This window comes from Schistocerca gregaria, chromosome 5 (genome assembly GCF_023897955.1).
Source record: "Schistocerca gregaria isolate iqSchGreg1 chromosome 5, iqSchGreg1.2, whole genome shotgun sequence".
Taxonomy (NCBI): Eukaryota; Metazoa; Arthropoda; class Insecta; order Orthoptera; family Acrididae; genus Schistocerca; species Schistocerca gregaria.
This window is the reverse complement of record NC_064924.1, coordinates 235,670,954-235,691,082: the sequence shown is the minus strand read 5'-3', so window position 1 is coordinate 235,691,082 and position 20,129 is coordinate 235,670,954. Positions and strand designations below refer to the sequence as shown.

The 20,129-nt window shown below is 40.4% G+C and overlaps 1 protein-coding gene across 6 annotated transcripts in view; it reads right to left on the bottom strand.

The window, feature by feature from the left end:
• The window catches only part of LOC126272075 (high affinity cAMP-specific and IBMX-insensitive 3',5'-cyclic phosphodiesterase 8), a 1,931,196-nt gene that overhangs the window by 358,906 nt on the left and 1,552,161 nt on the right, over positions 1-20,129 (bottom strand). For 2 of the 6 annotated variants that reach the window (XM_049974622.1, XM_049974627.1), the window contains one exon: positions 11,628-11,699. The exons of the other annotated variants lie outside the window; for them this stretch is intronic. In XM_049974622.1, the coding sequence (XP_049830579.1) occupies positions 11,628-11,699 (72 nt within the window). The remainder of the gene's footprint in view (positions 1-11,627; positions 11,700-20,129) is intronic. 6 annotated transcript variants of the gene reach the window in all.

Sequence of the window (20,129 nt, the reverse complement as noted above, 5' to 3'; positions counted from 1 at the left end):
GAGGTCATCAGTTCCCTAGAACTCAGAACTACTTAAACCTAACTAACCTAAGAACATCACACACATCCATGCTCGAGGCAGGATTCGAACCTGCAACCATGGCGGTCGCGCGGTTCTAGACTTAAGCGCCTAGAACCGCTCGGCCACAACGGCCGGCTAGTAACACCATATTCTCTCTGGATGTTGTACAAGCACAGCCTATGGCTATTCTCATATACCTCGCAGCCATCTATAAATGTAGCCAAAATGGGGCTATTGAGCTCCCAGTTCTTCTTTCAGAATTATCATTTGGTAAATATTTGACATATAGATGGTCTTTAGCACGAGACCCTACCTGATTATTTCCGACTACTTGGTCAGTCAACGGATGGCATGTATCCAACAGGATTAGCGAAAGGGCTTTCTATGAAACACTTAGCAGAGAAATCCTTCTGCATCTGTACAATACCTTTTGCTATTGCTTTTCTTTATTTTCAAGAATTTATGGATTTTTATATTATGATGGAAAATCTCAACGTAATTCAGATTCCTTGTTCCAATAGTTTTTGTATTGGTTTGCTGCTGCTTACGTCATTCACATTTACGGAGAGCGATGAGTTTTGTAACTATTGCTATCGTCGGTTAATAATAACTTTTTTCTGGTGTCAAGGGCAGCAAGGTTGTATCTGCTTGATCATGTGTAATGAATTTCATATCACCATCTGGTGGTGAAAGTACTCAGCTAACAGTACACGTTTGGAGGCACAAAATGTCAGTTAAGATACAAAGTGTTGGAAAAGTAAAGCGAGGCTTCACTGACACCTATGTTTACCACCATGAAAACGTTTATTCGATCTGATTTGCTCTCCAGGAGATAAATACATTAAAAAAACATTAGGTTATGATTAGATTATTATGAGCAACTAGATATTCTGTAAATTTGCAGGTGCTAATTTGTAACAAGCATACAATAACACGAATAACCTTTTACATGCAGCTTCCTCGTGCTCGAATGTCACAAGAAAAAATTAGTACCGCATAATTAATTAGTTAGTTTCATGTCCCATGGACCATTTGAACGATAAATCCAAAAGATGTGGAACGAGTCACTTCATATTCACATCATAAAGTATTTTAGAAATATGCCCTCTTGCTGATCATTGGTAAGGTATGTTTTATTTACATATTTTTTAAAATTTTGAATAAAAAAGAAGGCATACAGGTGTAGATATCCACAACATTCTATACATTACAATGATAGTAATTCTGCTACGCAATAGAAAGTGTTGTCAAGGAGAAATTTTTTCAGTTTATTTTCAAATTTTGTTTTGCTGACTGTCAGACGTTTTATGTAACTGGGTAACGATAAAAAATTTTGGTTGCAGCACTGTGCACCAATTTTGTGTCTAAATACACCATCAGTGTGACGTAATGAATGTCATTTTTTCTTCTGGTAATTATGTACATCATTGTTTCTTTAGAACTTACAAAAACTTCATGAGGGAATGAATATATCGTAAAGCAGGAGTGAAAATGCCTGTCTCTTTAAAGGGTTGTCTACAATATGATGATACCTCTATATATTATTGTTATACGACGTCTGTGAGCAATGAAGACTTTCTTCCTTAAAGATGAGTTACCCCAGAACATTATTCCACACGACATTATTAATGAAAATATGCAAAATACGTCAGCTTACTGATATGTCCCTCCACAAGATTTGCAATGATTCTAAGTGCAAATGTAGCCACACAAACAAACGTGTTGAACTAAGTTGTTTTAGGAATTCCAAAATGTGCCTTTTCCAGTTAAAACTCTCACCAATATGGGCACCTAAGAATTTTGAACTTTCCGCCCTATTTATTATTTCTTCACTGCTTTACACTTATCCCTGCTGTAAAGCCCCTGGATGTTGAGAACTGAATATCTTTTTAAAACTGAGGGGGAGACTATTCGTAGAAAACCATTCAATGACATTTTTTAAGAACATTATGTGTCTTTTCTTCTGTTGTTGTGTGTAAGCTTGTATTGATTGCAATACTAGTTCATCTGCAAAAAAGAAATAATTCTTCTTGCTGTCTATTAGTTCGAAGATCGTTTACATATACGAGGAATAGTAGCAGACCTAAGATGGAGCTTGGGGTAACCCATACATATTTTTTCCCTAGTCAGAATAATTGTTCCAGATAATATTGGTTAGATTACTAAGTAAAATTTTCTGTGTATTTTTGGTTAGATATGGCATCCATAGTTTGGCTATACCATTAACCGACAGAATCCCAATTTATCTAGGAGAATATTGTGGTTTATACGAATGTCTTAAGCAGATCGTAGAAAATGGCAACCGGCGGTATTTAGTTTCATGAAGAGGGGTTAGGTTGGGTTAGGTTAGGTTGGGTTAGGTTAGGTTAGGTTGGGTTAGTTTCATGAAGAGGGGCTTAAGAACGGTATATTTCTGTCTCCAGAAAAATGTCTCATGCATTACAAATGTCTGATGCATTACATATGTCAGATAATAAAGGGTTTATTTTATAGGAATAAATCGTTAGTACTCTACTGGAAACCCCTTCATATCAAGATGACCTTTTATTTTTGACAGAAAATATGATTATTTTAGTTTCAGAAGGAGAGATTTTATAAGAGTTGCTATTTCAGCATACTGCTGTGATTTTTCTGTTGAACTGTTTGTCCCTAACTTCATACTATAACAGAGATACGATATTAAATATTTTTGCTACTTGTGCCTCATCATTTACAGCCCTTCCATTCAGTTCAATTGTGATGTTACCCCGTTCTGTGGCCCATTGTCTTATCTCTTGTTTCACTATATGCCACAAAGCCTTAAGTCTATTGTCAGAATTATTGATTTCTAACATTATATGCACGTTCCCTGATTTTTAAAAACTTTTCTTAGTAATTTTGAATAGTTTTTACAGTGTGGAACGTCTGCAGAATCCCGTTTTGTTCTTTCCAACGGGTAGATTTCTCTTTTGCTTTCACAAGGTATTTTAATCCCTCTAGTAATCGATGATTTTCACACAGTTGTTTAACGTTATTTCTGATTAGCTTATGCAGAAAGTTGTTTTCAAATAATGATATGAATTTTTGAAGAATTAGATTATATTTTATGTCAGTACCTTGGTTCATTATAAATTTATTTACAGAGAATTTTTTAATTATCCTTAAGAAGTGAAATTTGTGAGGCCGCAGTCCGGAAATTTTATGGAACGATCATTGCGCCGCGAAAATATGAGGATGAACATTCTTAAGAATATTTGTTCTGGAGTCATTAATCACTCCACCTGATTTTCACTGACGAATATCTGTAGCGAAAGGTATTTGCTTATTTATCGTAACTAACTATGCGTACTGATAAGAGAGAGCATTTATTACTAGGTGAACAGTAATTTTCTTGCTTGGAGGTTCACCAAAGCAAACATTATTAATTAGCGTCCTGCTGTCTTTATACAACAGTGTTGTAAAGTTAATTACTGAGACCAAATTGTATGATCCAAATAAGGTTTCAAGGTCATTTTTACTTTCAGAATACCTTATAAAATCGCACTGAAAGCATGACAGACTATGAACTGCTTGCTGCTCTAACGGAGAGCATAGTAAGGAATCCACAGTCCTCATAAACAGTTCAATCTTTCCCAGTGTGCATCTACATACAGCTACAATTAAAAGTGAAATATTTTCCAGTACTGATTCAGGAGCATACATTTGCATGTGCTGATCATTACAAAATGTTCTTGTCTCGATGTTTTTATACTTGTCTTAGTACATGCAAGAAATTCACCTTTTCCCATATAGGTTCTGCTTAATGTTTTATATGTAACTAATCTAACCGTGTGTCATGTGCTACTCAGATAGGCATAGAAAGTCTATCTTTTCAGAGCTCTCTCAACTCTCCAAACAGACAAGAAGCGCTTTTACCATATTACTCTATCCTTTAGAATTTTGTGGGCTTTTCTGTTATTATCACTTCTTTCACAACAGGGTGCCTGATCCCGAGTCTAACCTAAAAAAAAAGGTACTCCTCTGACATTAGTAACGACAGGGATCTTGCTTTGTTTGATGGTGCCCCCCTTCCATGCATTATCCGCAAGAAACTCAGACAACTTACATTTCCCTTTTCTACGCAGGTATAGGCCGGTATAGTACAACCCCTTCTTCCAACTGCAGCCACAGGAACTGCACTCACATGAGATTTCATTTCAGTCAACAGTAGCATGATCAATTCATTGTTCTCACAACTTACAGGAGTGTTAATTCAAGGCAGGTCAAGGCACTGCTGGACCTCCACAGAACAGGTGTGTGTGTGTGTGTGTGTGTGTGTGAGTGTGAGTGTGTGTCTAGTTGATGCTCTTATTTCGTCCAGGTCTCGTCGAATGCTGTCATTTCGGTCTGTAGCCAGTCTGCTTCCTTCTCCACCTACTAATTAACCCGATCCTCCTTGTCAGAATCCATTATGTCCTCTTTTACCTGGCTAAGGTTAGTACTTTGCTTCATAATACTTGCGACTATTCTTGATTTATGCTGTACCATCTGTCATACATCCTTTCCATGGCCTCTACCTAGCTGCAAGACTCTTTTCACCCTACTTTCTTTTGGTACCGACCTACATTCAGTTTCTTTACTAGAAAGCTGCCCCACCTTACTGTGACCTACAGTACGTTAGCTTATTAATTTATTTAATGTAGTATTTTGCACAGTGGACTTGCTTGCAGATTTGATTTACTGACAATTGCCTCTGCTGCACGGTATGGGCGGTTTGTAGGAGGTTACGGCTGTTTCCTGGATGTTAAATACGATAGTACAACACTCTTGTTTCAGAACCAACGGAACCCAGGATGCTACCGCTCGACTTGGTGGCAGCTAACCTAATGATGGAACAAACCTTTATAGTCATGGAAGGTGAGATAGCGTCATATGTTTCGCACTAATCCAAATGTGCGTCAATATTTTGAATATACTCTCAAACCTTCCTGTAATGTCTCACAAATTGAAGCCACGTTCGTGGTGAGCCTTCTGTTGCTTGAAGACTTTAAGGTCGGTAGAATCAACGAAAATCAAAACAGGTAGAATAAGCATTCCGTCTTCAGCCATGAGTGGCCTACCGGGACCATCCGACCGTCGTGTCATCCTCGGTGGAGGACGCGGATAGGAGGGGCGTGGTGTCAGCACACCGCTCTCCCTATCGTAAGATGGTATTCTTGACCGAAGCCGCTACTATTCGGCCGAGGAGCTCTTCAATTGGCATCACAAGGCTGAGTGCATCCCGAAAAATTGCAACAGCGCATGGCGACCTGTATGGGCACCCATCCAAGTGCCGACCACGCAAAACAGGTAGAATAAGGGACAAAATTTTTTTATGCAGTGATAGGAGGGAATGTCATGGACGATATATTTTAATCCTCACCAATGGAGTGCTTGTTTCGGATTGTGGGGGCGTTGGAAGAGCACTTTTTATGTTTTCCTCGACTAACTCGAAAACGAAGTGTCCTTGTGAAAATTTAAGTACATAAAATTTCCCTCGAAATATGCCCTTCTAATGTTTTCTCTAGGAATAAGGGTTGTCATGTTGCAGGGGATGGAAAAATTTCAGATTATTAATAATGGTGTTTAAATTGTATAACATTACTGTTTACTGTAAAACGAAATTGTTTGAAAACAAGTATTAAATGTGTGCCACACGTCTAAGTGCAGTAGAGCCGTTTTAAAGGATAAAATTTGTAACAGGTTGGAGGGAGCGGAGATGGAGAGTAAAAGTGCGAGAGAAGACAGGTCGCTGGATTGCGGCCATGCACATCCCTCCTTCACAGATCTGCTAATTGAAGTGCAAACAGGGGATTTCCGGCTCGTCCATAGCACTGCGCCACAAGAAATAACTACAAGGTTTTTCACAAAATCATACCGACCGTCCGCAGCAAGCCTTACGAATCACTGGCGTGGAACTCCGCAGACATTCCAGGAGGGTGTTTATTTCTCACAAAGGAGGTTAATACTACACTAATCGCCATTAAAATTGCTACACCAGGAAGAAATGCAGATGATAAACGGGTATTCATTGGACAAATATATTATACTAGAACTGACATGTGATTACATTTTCACTCAATTTGGGTGCATAAATCCTAAGAAATCAGTAACCAGAACAACCAGCTCTGGCAGTAATAACGTCTTTGATAGGCCTGGGCATTGAGTCCAACAGAGCTTGGATGGCGTGTACAGGTACAGCTGCCCATGCAGCTTCAACACGGTACCACTGTTCATCAAGAATAGTGACTGGCGTATTGTGGCGAGCCATGTGCTCGGCCACCATTGACAAGACGTTTTCCATTGGTAAGAGATCTGGAGAATGTGCTGGCCAGGGCAGCAGTCGAACGTTTTCTGTATCCAGAAAGGCCCGTATAGGAGCTGCAACATGTCGTCGTGCATAATCCTGCTGAAATGTAGGGTTTCGCAGGGATCAAATGAAGGGTAGAGCCACGGGTTGTATCACATGTGAAATGTAACGTCCACTGTTCAAGGTGCCGTCAATGCGAGCAAGAGGTGACCGACAAGTGTAGCCAATGGCACCCCATACCATCACGCCGTGTGATACACCCGTATGGCAATGACGAATACACGCTTCCAATGTGCGTTCACCGCGATGTCACCAAATACGGATGCGACCATCATGATGCTATAAACAGAACCTGTATTCATCCGAAAAAATGACGTTCTGCCATTTGTGCACCCAGGTTCGTCGTTGAATACACCAACGCAAGCGCTCCTGTCTGTGATGCAGCGTCAAGGGTAACTGCAGCCATGGTCTCAGAGCTGATAGTCCATGCTGCTGAAAACGTCGTCGAACTGTTCGTGCAGATGGTTGTTGTCTTGCAAACGCCCCCATCTGTTGACTCAGGGATCGAGACGTGGCTGCACGATCCGTTACAGCCAAGCGAATAAGATGCCTGTCATCTCGACTGCTAGTGATACGAGGCCGTTGGTATCCTGCACGGCGTTCCGTATTACCCTCCTGAACCCACCGATTCCATATTCTGCTAACAGGCACTGCATTCTGGATCTCGAGCAGCAATGTCGCTATACGATAAATCGCGACAGGCTACAATCGGACCTTTATCAAAGTCAGAAACGTGTTGGCATTTCTCCTCCCTACACGACACATCACAACAACTTTTCACCAGGCAACGCCGGTCAACTGCTGTTTGTGTATGAGAAATCGGTTGGTAACTTTCCTCATGTCAGCACGTTGCAGGTGTCGCCACCTGCACCAACCTTGTGTGAATGCTCTGAAAAGTTAATCATTTGCATATCACAGCATCTTCTTCCTGTCGATTAAATTTTCGCGTCTGTAGCACGTCATCTTCGTGGTTTAACAATTTTAATGGCCAATGGTGTTCATGGAATACAGATTGAATTGCTAATAGTACTCGTGTTAACGCAAGAAATGTATATGGACCGAATATATGTAAATCTCTGCATGCTGTTCTACACTGATAGAGGGGAATCTTAGTGTTACTCATCCTACACAGCAGGTGTAGTGTTGTTCTAGGAAAGGCAAGATTCCACACCACGAGGGCTACTCGCTTTTCAGTTTATAGACTGCCCCGTTCCAGCATGACGCATCCATTTTTTCTTTTGTGAATAAACAAAATAATTTCGCTGTGCTCGTGTTTATATAGCGGAATTAATTTCAGTTTATTAAATGAGTATTTAATTTCAGTTGTTGTGAATTATTATGTAAAAAAGGTTCAAATGGTTCAAATGGCTCTGAGCACTATGCGACTTAACTCTTGAGGTCATCAGTCGCCTAGAACTTAGAACTAATTAAACTTAATTAACCGAAGGACATCACACACATCCAGGCCCGAGGCAAGATTCGAACCTACGACTGTAGCGATGTAAAAAAGTTCAGCAGCTGGAGATGTCAACTGTCTACCCCACTGAAGATCGTGTCTCAGGTGTGACATGCCGTCAGTACGTATTTCATTGTCTCCATTATCATTGGCTGAAATCCTTTTTGGAAGAACATCACCAAGGTGTTATGGAACTCAAGATATTTCAACAAAAGTAAAGCAATGCACCAGACATATTCACTCCCACCTTGAAAGACATACTGTGGATGTATGGCAAGTGACTCCACTCTGTGCAGCGCACTTTTCAAGTACCAGCAATTCCTGAATGGAAGAGATTTACGCAGTCTTCCAGTAACTTAATTAACAGTAAAAGAGGTGCAGTAACGTTCTAAACATTCATTAATTCACCATCTAGCGACTCCAACACAATTAGACGGTTTTACAATGTGATGTCAATGACAGACGCAGCAAGATGACACATCTACAAGTTCAGTCCCTTTCTCACGAACACTACGAGGTCACTGACATCGCACTTACGAATTATATACTTCCCAGGCACTGTATACGGAAACGAATTTTACATGAAGACACACTTAACAACCTCATATAAGTACTTATTTAATAAACTAACAATAGCTCCGCTATATAAAAGCGAGCTCGTAGAAGTTATTTTGTCTGCCCACATAAGGGAAATGTGACAGAAAGCTGCCATACAGATTGACTCAATTTCTCCTCTAGCAGTTTAGAACAGTCTGCAGAGATTTACGTAGAATCTGTCCAAATGCTTTTCTTATATTACTATTATTAGCAACTCATCTCTCTATTCCATTTAATGTTAACGCAAATAGTGGAAAATAAACATCCACGGGCATGTCTGCACATTGAGTTGTCAGTGATTCATAAGGTATACTACAGGCAGTCAGTATAACTTTGCGAAACACCCTGTAGTTGCTTCTTGTGACGTAATGTGATGTACATATTCGGGAATCAGCTGCTCCTCTTCAGTTTGCACATCCACGAAGGTAGGAAGTGCATGATCACTATCTGGCGACCCACCTTTCCCCGACCTTCTACTCTCCGCTGCTGCTCCCTCCACTGCTGTCACGTCATCAGAACACAATTTATGCCTTAATATGCCTTTAGATAACAGTAAACAATAGTTTCACACAATCAAAATACTATTTTCAGTAATATGCGATTTTTCAATTCTCTGCAATGCGGAAACAAGACAGTGAATAGGACCGGTTTTGTAGGAGATCTGACATTTAATTTTCTGCTGTCATACATTTTGCTACAAGTCGAGTTTTTGAAATTAATCAAGAAAAACATAAAAACGTGGCCTTTCGTCCTCCCAGTTTTCCTTCGTTGAGTGGATCACTGCCACTATTCAAGCACAGTTGGCTTCCTTAGCTCTCCTGGAAGAAAGGATTCTCAAGACAAATGGCTTAGCTACAGCCTAGCTCTTGTTCCCAGAAAGACTATTTAATTCTACAGTGGAGTATGTGAAGCTCTGAAACTTTGTGACAGTCTGATGCTGTGAGGCGGAGTTGTGGATCGTGCCTCTTTACCTCAAATAGTAAAAGCACTGACTACAATAGGTCCGGGCTCAAACTTCAGTTCATCACACACTTCAAATCTCTCAGGAAGTTTCAAACACCCAATACTTTGCAGAAGAGTGAAGTATTTATTCTGATAACGCACATATTCGGCCAGTTAGTGGTGTCAATGTCTGCAAATGAAAACAGCCTATGCAGAATCTTTCTTAGGTATGTTCTTAGGATGTAGAGTGTAGTACGTTCCTGCTTTTCACGTCCAGTAAGAGGTTCAAAATAAAGATTTCCAGGGACCTTCAAAGAACATACTTTTCGAGCTAATGGCGATGTTACAGTTGATTTTATGTCTAAAATCATTTTCATGACACCCTTCCCAACAGCACATACGTACGTATCCACGGTTAGAGTGGATTACTGAAATTCGGTTTTCATTATAAGCGCCCTCACACACCTGTTATCTAGTTGATGTGTGTTCTGTTTCTCCGCAAGGTGCAATAAATAGAGAGACTTTCAAATTTGTTTATAATTGTATAATCAAATTCAACACGGTTTTGATGCTCGGTGATGATCGGTTCACCCTGTAGTATTGTTTTAAAACATACGAATTCGAGCTCGCACCTGCAAGAAAATAGTGACGCTTCTATTAAACTTCTATGTAAGAACAGTATATTAATATTTTAAATGTAATGTTCATCATTACTGCAAATTTGTGTGAGGAAGCACCACTGTGCGGCAAGAGCATATTCGTTCATGGTTGATATTATTTCACTAAACTTATAATGACACGCTGTAGACATGTTGAAAGGTATGTGTGTAAATTTTGGTAGGAATTTCTCTTGCGTTGACTGTCGGGTCAGGTTTGAACCGCTTAGCTATGCACGCGCAGCCTCCACAGAGGAGTTGCGCAGCTCAGATATGCTCTGCGAAGATGTGCGCCAGATTTATCTTTTGATCACGAGGAGAAGAGAGGAGACAGACAGTTGAGTTTTGATGTTACATGTTAAGAGTCGAGCTTTGGTTTAATAGCAGAAAGCAGCAAGCAGTGGAGAATTTTTGGAATTACGTTGTGGGTTAATAGAAGATTTATTGTGGAGAGAAAAAGAGTAGAATTTTGCATTCGTAGGTTTACAGATTTCGTGAAGAATGGATTACAAGCAATGATGACGTATACCTCACTTGCGGTAGCGGTTTGATAATGCAGCATTCTTGGTTTGTCAGACCGAGAGATCAGGAATCTTCCTGCTTTTTATTTATTCATTGTTAGGATTTATCGAACACTCTGAGAAAAATGGATATAAGAGTTACTTGACTTTGGAATTTTGTTTAAGGAAAGATCATACATGTGAAGTTCAATTTTTGTAAGTCTTGGATTAAAGTATGTGATTTCAGAGAACGCTTAATTATTATTGAAGTGCCTTTAAATGTGATTAAGTCAAACGATATCAGATTGCTATTCAGTGCATTTAAACCAGAATCATTGCCCACATTCCAAGAGTGAATTAATTTACAATTTATTTCAAACTATTACCAGAAATTATGAACCAAGGATGATAGCGATGTTTGCATTGCGTATTTACACATCTCAGTAGCTAAATTTTGCGGCTCTGTTATCGCGATGCGCTGTAGTTACGAGAGCAGTTTACATGGCGTTGTCCATTGCGACCCAAGTGACACATATAGTGTAGAAAACAGCTTTTTTTTCGTTAGTTAAATTTCAAAGGGACCAACTTTAGTTTCAAAGTGATCAGATTTTCATCAGACTTCATAGTTGGATATTGCAATAACAGTAAGTTGCAGACAGGTAAACTTGTCTTAGAATTCTCGCAGTAAGATTTCTCTATGCATTCTCCCACTTGAATTTTGCACCAGCAGTTAGCATTACGCAAACTATCAGCTCTGAGGTCTCGTATGCCCACAATTCAAAACAATAGTCTCGAAGCGTACCGTCTATCAAACAACTTAACATGAAAAACACTATCAACATTGCAGATTCACTTTCATAAAAATAAATTTTGGCAGATAACTTTCATTTGGCAACACTGGCAGGATATTAACCTGGAACCTTCAGAAATGTTACATAATTATTTGCAATTTAGATTGTGAATGGCCATTACAAACATTTGAGTTCAAGAGTGGATAATATATTACTGTGGAGTTCGCACATATACATTTCTACGCTGAAAGCAACAAATAAAGAAACAACTTAATAAAAATATTTATTATTTCTTACGCATGATTGACTGAAGCTTCATTCGTTTCGCGAGGACCGTCGTGCAGCAGCCCGAGGCAGAAACTGCACATTCTGCAAAAAGCACATTTCTCTTACATGTTTTTAGGTCGGAACTGAAGAAAACCTTAGTGTATGTCTTCTCTTGTACAATTTATACTACTGTTCAATACCTTTTAATAAAATATATAGTAAATGTACGAATCGATGCATCTTAATAGCTGTGCCAGATGCGTATGTTTTTCCCGATGGTGAGGAGTCAAATACAGTCAGTGTGAAACTCCAAAATTAACACTTTTAAAAAGACACTTATACTGACGGAAATGAAACGTATTACACCACGAAGCCCGTTGCCGATATTTATCAAACTTGTGAGATGTTCATCACATAACCGCTATTAAATGATTAAACTTTTATTCCATTCGTAACTGACGAGCATCATCGACATAAGTATGAGGTGTGACCCCCACAGTTACGAATACCTCTTGTATTCTTTGTGGCATGGAAGCAAACATCCTCCTAATTTCATTTTGAGGAATTTTTCGGCATGCTTGAAACACAAGCAGTGTCAACTATACTCTGTTTCAAATTACTTGATTAATTGACACCTCTCACTTGCCGCTGCTGTGGTACCTTATCGGCCGTCGGCTACTGCTTGGTTATAGGTAACATACAAACAAGGCAAGTCACTTCACATATGCTATTAACGCGTAACGCGGAGCAGTGTTGGGAATGGCCGACGCAAGGTATGCCGGAAATGCGAGATGCCTTGTCGACAGCTGATTTTAAATGATCAATGACTGAACGACGCGTTTTGTAGCCTTAAATTTTAACTCATATCCTAAACGAATCAAAACCTCGTGACGCGTAATGTATTCGAGAAAGTGGTAGTCAATAATCTGCAGGACTAAAATCACTATCGGTTTCTTCATGGCTATTAAAGTTAACCTTTGCGAGGAAACTCTAGACAGAAAAGTTCTGTTTCAGAGCTAAAAAGCAAACGGTTATTTCCTGCTACTATCGGTTAACTAAAATTATTCTCTCACTGGCTACACGAGCTGCCGTCTTACCAACTGATGAGGAGATTATAGATGACAGTGGCAGATTCCAGATGCAAAAAGAACAATAGGTAGAAAAATAAGAGCAAATAAAAATGTCAATACGATGATGAAGATGACGTGGCAAAGAATTAAAAAAATGAGTTTTAAATCGATTAATTAACAATGATAGTCGAACTCTTTTGATCAGATTTATAAATACAAAATTTCGCGACATTTGACGCGATTCGAACCTGCAATATTCAACAAGGCAAGTTAAATCACTAACTATTGCGCTACAGTACACCTCTGAGCCAAGTTTTGTTTTGTTTTGTTTTTGAGTGTGATCACCCAGTCGCAATGATGAATTGCAGCCTTGAAAGACTTTGTTTCGAGCAATGTCGTGCGAAGCTTATCTAATGTTAGCCGATTTCTGTGGTTTTGATAACCGCATATGTGTCGCTGAATCGCGTCTTGTGCGGAAATATCCAGAAGTGTTTAGTTAATTGTGTGTATTGAAACGCATGCATTTCATTAACATTGTTATGTGTGAGTCTTGTTGATGGTGTGGTTATCATGTATGATGAAATACGAAATGAAAGTATCAGACCAATGGAAATGCCGTGTGGCTAGGGCCCCCCGTCGGGTAGACCGTTCGCCTGGTGCAAGTCTTTCGAGTTGACACCACTTCGGCGACTTGCGTGTCGATGGGGATGAAATGATGATGACAAGGACAACACGCAGTCCCTGAGCGGAGAAAATCTCCGACCCAGCCGGGAATCGAACCCGGGCCGTTAGGTATGACATTCCGTCGTGCTGACCACTCAGCTATCAGGGGCGGACACCAGACCAATGATTCGGAATCCGAATACACGAAGAAAGAGTGCCGGACAAGGATTGGAAGTGAAATGACCAATTGTCACATTTTCACAACGGCGAACAGTTAGGGCGTTACGTTGAGCGCTTTGCCTGGGGAAAACAATCTCCAACGCGTGACTCATCAAGTAATTTTAATCAGACTACAGTGAAGTCGGCTGGTTGGAGGCCGGCGTGAAATATTTGTTTTCCCATCGCAACACAGACTTGCTAATGGAAGACAGTTCAAGGACGTAGTGAGCCAGTTAAGGATACGTACATTACTCAATGCGTTGTGATGCGAACTGTCATGTGAGGTCTTGGATAGTTCCGCTGGAATATGCCACTTGGTTCCACCGTCACGAAGGCTATATGATAACAGCGTTCAGCATTCTTGAATTACTATTGATGAGTATTACCCAACCCTAAACAATTAGCCCAATAACTGCCTTCACATTGAGTCAAGGTGTTGCCGTCCTCTTCGAACATGTTGGCGTCAATCTGACCGCCAAAAACTGAGACTAGATTCATCGCTGAATATCACAGAAAGGCACTCAATTCCCAACTGACTATGTCGGCACCAAGCAAGTCTGTTGTCTATGTTATGGTATCAATTGTAAAATATACGTGGCAAGTCAAGGTCTCAACCCAACTTCCGTAATATGTTCGCTACGGTAGTGGTGATACACTGCCCTCTCCCGCATTTCATTTTTTCATCCATCTGTTCGACGGAACAAGTGGAATAATCTTACCATCTTATCGTGGTGTACTCCTTCTGAAAGGACGCGTGTCTAATCTTGTTGCTACACTGTTCTGAGTCTATACCGCCACTATTCGTTCTGTAGTCATTACATTATAGTCAAATGTCTGAGCGATCTGTCGATATAATGCTCCCAAGTGACTAATGCAACGATTCACTTTTTCTCGTAGTTCGAAAGCCGGCGGGAACGTTCCCGTCCTTGATCTCTGAGCATACTGCAACGCCATTTGCATCTGAATAGTTCCCGTAATGTTAGAAACGCTCAACAGCCAACATCAACTCACAACATTTTTCTATAGTAGGAAGAGTTTATTCTATCCTGAAAATATTGAAAATAATGTCGTATAACGCCAAAATTTTAATCAATGTATCGCACAGGCTGAAGGTTTTGGGAGAATCAGTTCGGTAGCGTTCTGTAAAATTGGTCATGGTATAACACTTTTCATTTCTGTAGATACGATCAATCAAGCGGAATAATTTATCGTTTTTCTTGTTTGTTTGGTAAAGGTTCACAGCAGACAAAAAGAAGTGACTTGGTCGATGATTGACAATTTACAATAGACGGAATACAAGAACGACGGAGTTGCTGCTCAGAGACGCGGAAAACGAGATGTTGAAATTTTGGGATGGAGAAAAATCGGATGGAGAACTGTGTGGACACAAATGGTTGCCAATTTGATAACGACTGTGACTAAATGAATATGTCTGGTAAGTATCAGTACTTAAGTTTTCGATACCGGAAACTGGGACGTTGTATCAAGCCGCGTCCACATTTTCGACAGAGCGCAATCATGCGTCTTTATTAAATGATTTATACACTACCGAAACAATTGCGATGAGAATTATCACTGTGTGAAACACACTTCAAGGACCAATAGGTCAAGCACTAGTACGCCACCAAAAATGGTTCTCTAGTAGGGTGAGCAGTATCTTCGTGTTTGAATAACGAAAAGTAGGAAAAAATGGAAAATAGTTCTATGTTACTCAATTTACCTGTTAGGAAATCTTTTCTGAAGGTATCTGCCTGGAGTTAGCCTTGTGCTGAAGTGAAACGTGAATGATCAGCGGTTCAGAAGGGAATAGAAGCTTTTGAAATGTGGCGCGACAGAAGAATGCTGAAGATTAGATTGGTGGATCGCGTAACTAATAAGGACTTACTAAATCGAATTGGGGAAAAAGGAAATGCTGGCATAACTTGACTACAAGAATGGATACGTTGATATGACACATTCTGAGGCATCAAATAGCTCTAAGCACTATGGGGCTTAACATCTGAGACCATCAGTCCCCTAGACTTAGAACTACGTAAACCTAACTAACCTAAGGACATCACACACATCCATGCACGAGGCAGGATTCGAACCTGCGATCGTAGCAGCCGCGTGGTTCCGGACTGAAACGCCTAGAACAGCTTGTCCACAGCGGCGGCTAAGTAGGTTCAAAAGGATGTAGGTCGTTATAGTTATACGGAGGTAAACAGACTCGCACGGGATAAAGTAGCATGGAGAGGTGCATGAAACCAGTCATCGGACTGAAGACCACGACAACAGCAACAACAACAGAGTTATACAATACGATATATAATAAAATTACTACGATGTATTTTACTATTTACTCTAGGAATACCAGATACTCGTAGCTTCGTCCATACCAAGCAATGTATTTTTAAAATCGTTACAGCTGCATTCTATATCTTCGACATAGACGCAAATGCTAAGCAAGTTATCGCCTTAACTCATACACTCTTTCACATACAGTAGGTTTTCATTCTTATCTGGGACATATCGGGAGAAAGTGAAATTAAAAATACTTCCTTTATCAAATGGTTCTTACCAATGTTATCAGGAAATTTCTCTTACGTGCAAAGCAAACGCCAGAATTGGAGATTCATTCCCGAATATTCCTAATTGGGATTCCCTCTGCCCAGCTACCAGCCAGCTCTCCCGTGGGCCATTACTGGAACTGCTCGCTCTAGCAAGAGAATGAAAATTAAATAAAAAATCTTAGATGCCCCACTGCACATATTAACTACAACAGGAATACATTGTGACAACCTGATCAACAGTGCCAACATAAGAAGGAACTTCACATCTCAAAAAGAAACTATAATTATTTTATGACATAATAATAGTTGTTCAAACAATAATTGTGCAATATGACCATCGAAAACATATGGTGAGCCCGAATCCCACCGACAAAATTTTGGAGGGTGTTAAAACATATTTTCGTACAGGAGCCATCTTGTTTCAGGAAAGAAAGGAGAACGGCTGTGTGCGAAACAGTTTCCTAGGGTATCATTAGCCTATCAAGAATAAAACTGAGGGAATTTCTGCTCTGTTTCGGTCTCAGCGCTCTGGAACTGCTCGTTAAAAGTAGTTGCCCCTGATTGCCTGCAGCACGGGAGCCCCATCGCGCAGGCGGGTAGCATACTCTAAGGTGCTCTTTATCAAGTCACATGCGCTTGTGGCCAAAATTGAAACATAATCTGAAAATAACAAATGATTCAAATGGCTCTAAGTACTATGGGACTTAACATCTGAGGTCATCAGTCCCCTAGACTTGGAACTACTTAACCTAACTAACCTACGGACATCATACACATCCATGCCCGAGGGAGGATTCGAACCTGCGACCGTAGCAGCAGCGCGGTTCCAGACTGAAGCACCTAGAACCACTCGGCCTGGAAATAACAGCGTATATCCTGAGTTGTTCTTTGCGAGGGTTAAAGAGAAGGTTAAGCTTCATAATCAGACATTTGAAATATAACACGTGAGGTGGTGTTCTCTACGTGGGAAGCTTTTTCAGTGAGGTGGGCTAAGATCGTTGTTGATTGTGATGGCATCCTTGAGAGAAAACTATACGGAGGTCTGTACAAGGAGATGCCATCGTTAGCAACTTGTGACGAAACACAGATAATCTTGCAAATAATCAGCATCCGGTGCAAAGTTTAGAGGATAATGTAATAACCGTAAGTAGGAGGATAGTCCCGATATCGTTTCACTACATATCCACTGCGTTCTGAATGGAGCGACTACGTCAAAGTAACCGTGGCGAAAGTACAAACCAGATTCAGATTTGTTGGAAGGAGCATGAAGAAGCTGAAAGTTGCCTTTTAAACAGCTGCTTTCAAATTTTCAATTATACTCTTTCGTTATCTCACTTAGTAGTCTTTCCATATATTTTACAAAGGCGTTTCTGTAACCAGTATCGGCTACAAACAGCGTAGATCTTTGAAGTGTCTCCCTGTGATGTTTGGCGGAAGCTTTTAGCCACGAGTATTTTGGCGTATTGGCCAATTATCACTTAGGCGGTTAGAGAGTGTGCGAGCTAGTAGCTTTGAAAACAGTGTTCTGGGGAATGTGTGGACGGCTGATTGGTGTTTGATGTGGCTACCGCAGGTTTGCATCTTGGTGAGATGGTGCTGTTTATTACAACTATCCAAAGAGGTTCCTAACAAGTTAGATTATTTGACTAAATTATTAGTGAGGTGTTCGTATTCCGCTGCTAACTTTTTCGGCAATTCGTGTGACTAAAGTTGCTCGAAATTGCGAAAATGAAGAAGGTGCATCCACGTGGTGTTGCTAACGATTCTGTTTAGGATTCGAAATTTTGTAACTTAATCCTCAACATTATGCACCCGTTTCAGTCATTTTTTTCCTTTCGTTTATTCAACGATATTCTTCGCGTCGCATATGGTGTTGAGTTCATGAGATGATGATATATGTGACCTGTTTCTCACATTTCTTTGCGATGGCAGGGGAAGGAAGATTAGGGTTTAACGTCCCGTCGACATCGAGGACATTGGAGACGGAGCATAAGCTTGGAATGTTTCACGGATGGGGAAGGAAATCGTCCGACACCTTTCGAAGGAACCATACGGGCATTTTCCTGGAGAAATTTAGGGTATTCACCGTAAAACTAAATCAGGATGGCCGGAATCGGGTTTGAACCGTCGTCACCTCGAATGAGAGTGCAGTGTGCTAAAAACTACGCCACGTCTCTCGGTGTGATGCCAAGGGATCATTTGTTAGTACGTTCATTGGGTTTTGAACCAACTATACAATTTAAATTCAGGTTATGCCTATATATCTTCCTGTTCATTTATTGGGTATTTAAGTGCAAACTGGCACAATCTTCGTCTGCCGCAATTTTGTGATCGTATGTTACGAGACGCTACCTTAATCTCCACTGGTGGCTGCGGTTGATAAATTTAATTGAGTATCTAATTTCGCTAAAACCAACCCTTATTTTTAACACTATCCAATTCCGTTCTGATACATAAACTCTCATCTGAAGAGGTAGATCTTAACGACGGGTGCTGGCCGGAGGAAGGTTGTGCATGATCCTGTAAACATGTGTTTATTCACGTTTTACACACAATCTTGAGTATTAAAGTATCTCGACGTGTGTATCACGCCTTGGCAAACCATGGATACTGAAATCTTTCAGACTGCAACATCATTCAACCAACTCTAGGCCGTATTGCCAGCAGGTATTTAAAGTTTCACATTTGGTTATTACGGTTACACAAAGGGGTGTGCACCCCCATTGCACAGCGATCGACTGTACGTTGCTCACAAACATACTCGGGATATTGTTGTGATTTTATGAGTAAGGTTCATAGTCGAGACTGTTCAATTTCCAACGCAATGGCTATTATCCGTTGCGCGATTTAACGTGTAACGTAGTGACTGTCAGGCACATAACGCACGTGGCGAGGCAACGGCGTCTGTCCAGACTTCTCTCCATCACAAAGTAAGAGAGAGTAATAAAATTAATCCTTTAATTCTGACCACAGATTCAAACTTTCAATAAAATTCCGAGTAAACTGATACCATACTCAGACCGGTCAGTTAATTAACTAAGAAGTTGTCAATTGTAATAAGACATTTAACACTACCAAAGTAACTTCCCCAGGTGCGCAGACGCTACCGAGGTATTGTCTACATAGAAGATCATCGGTTTGATGGGGTAGGACGATTTTGGCATTACCTGGGCGTTTTTCTAATTAAACCATGGTGATACGTAGGTGGATCTAATACGATATCAGGTATCCTATTAATCTAAACTCTTCTGTGGTATCATGTCCTATGATTCAAATAAAAAGCTGGACCAAATTTCCTTGTGTTACGTATAGACAAGGTCAATGGGATATTACTAGCGTAAGTTAATTTACCAAATGCCTTATCAGCAATGTTTTATACGTAGTAACATCTCTCTCACTAAACCTCTCAATTCCAGCTAAGGCAGCATTTATACATCTCATCACAGCCACAGTAACCCATCCATTACCAATACTCTCAATAATGAAACACTTACGGCATCAAAGAAAAATACAAGAACCAGTAAACAGTTTGGCTTGGGCAGTTCCTCTGATAGCTGTATTATTTATTCTCATAGTGCCTCATGTCAAATAAGATTCAATGACGTTTTTTACTATGGACCACTGGAGTTGACGACGACGACGACGACGTAAACTCCGGTGACGCGGTGTGGCTCAGTTGTTGCATTAAACGTTGTTGCCCGTTCTGCAGCCTCACTCGGGGTGAGGCTGTTGTATGAAAGGATATACTACAGAAGAGTTCAGACTAATTGGAGATGTAACATTGTGTTATCATTATTTAATAAACTGATCCACGTAATTATCCCTTTGATGTGATTAGAAACATTGATCGGTATACTTAGTTGCTGCGCGCAGGCTCGACTGCATAGAATACAAAGATGCACAAGAGTGGTGCCGTTCCAAATAGCGAAATCTAGCTTGGTTTCCTGATCATTATTTCGAACTGTCGTTACAGCCATGCGGTGGAAGAGGCATGCAATGTCTCTCACTTTCTGGGAATCCTCTCCAGT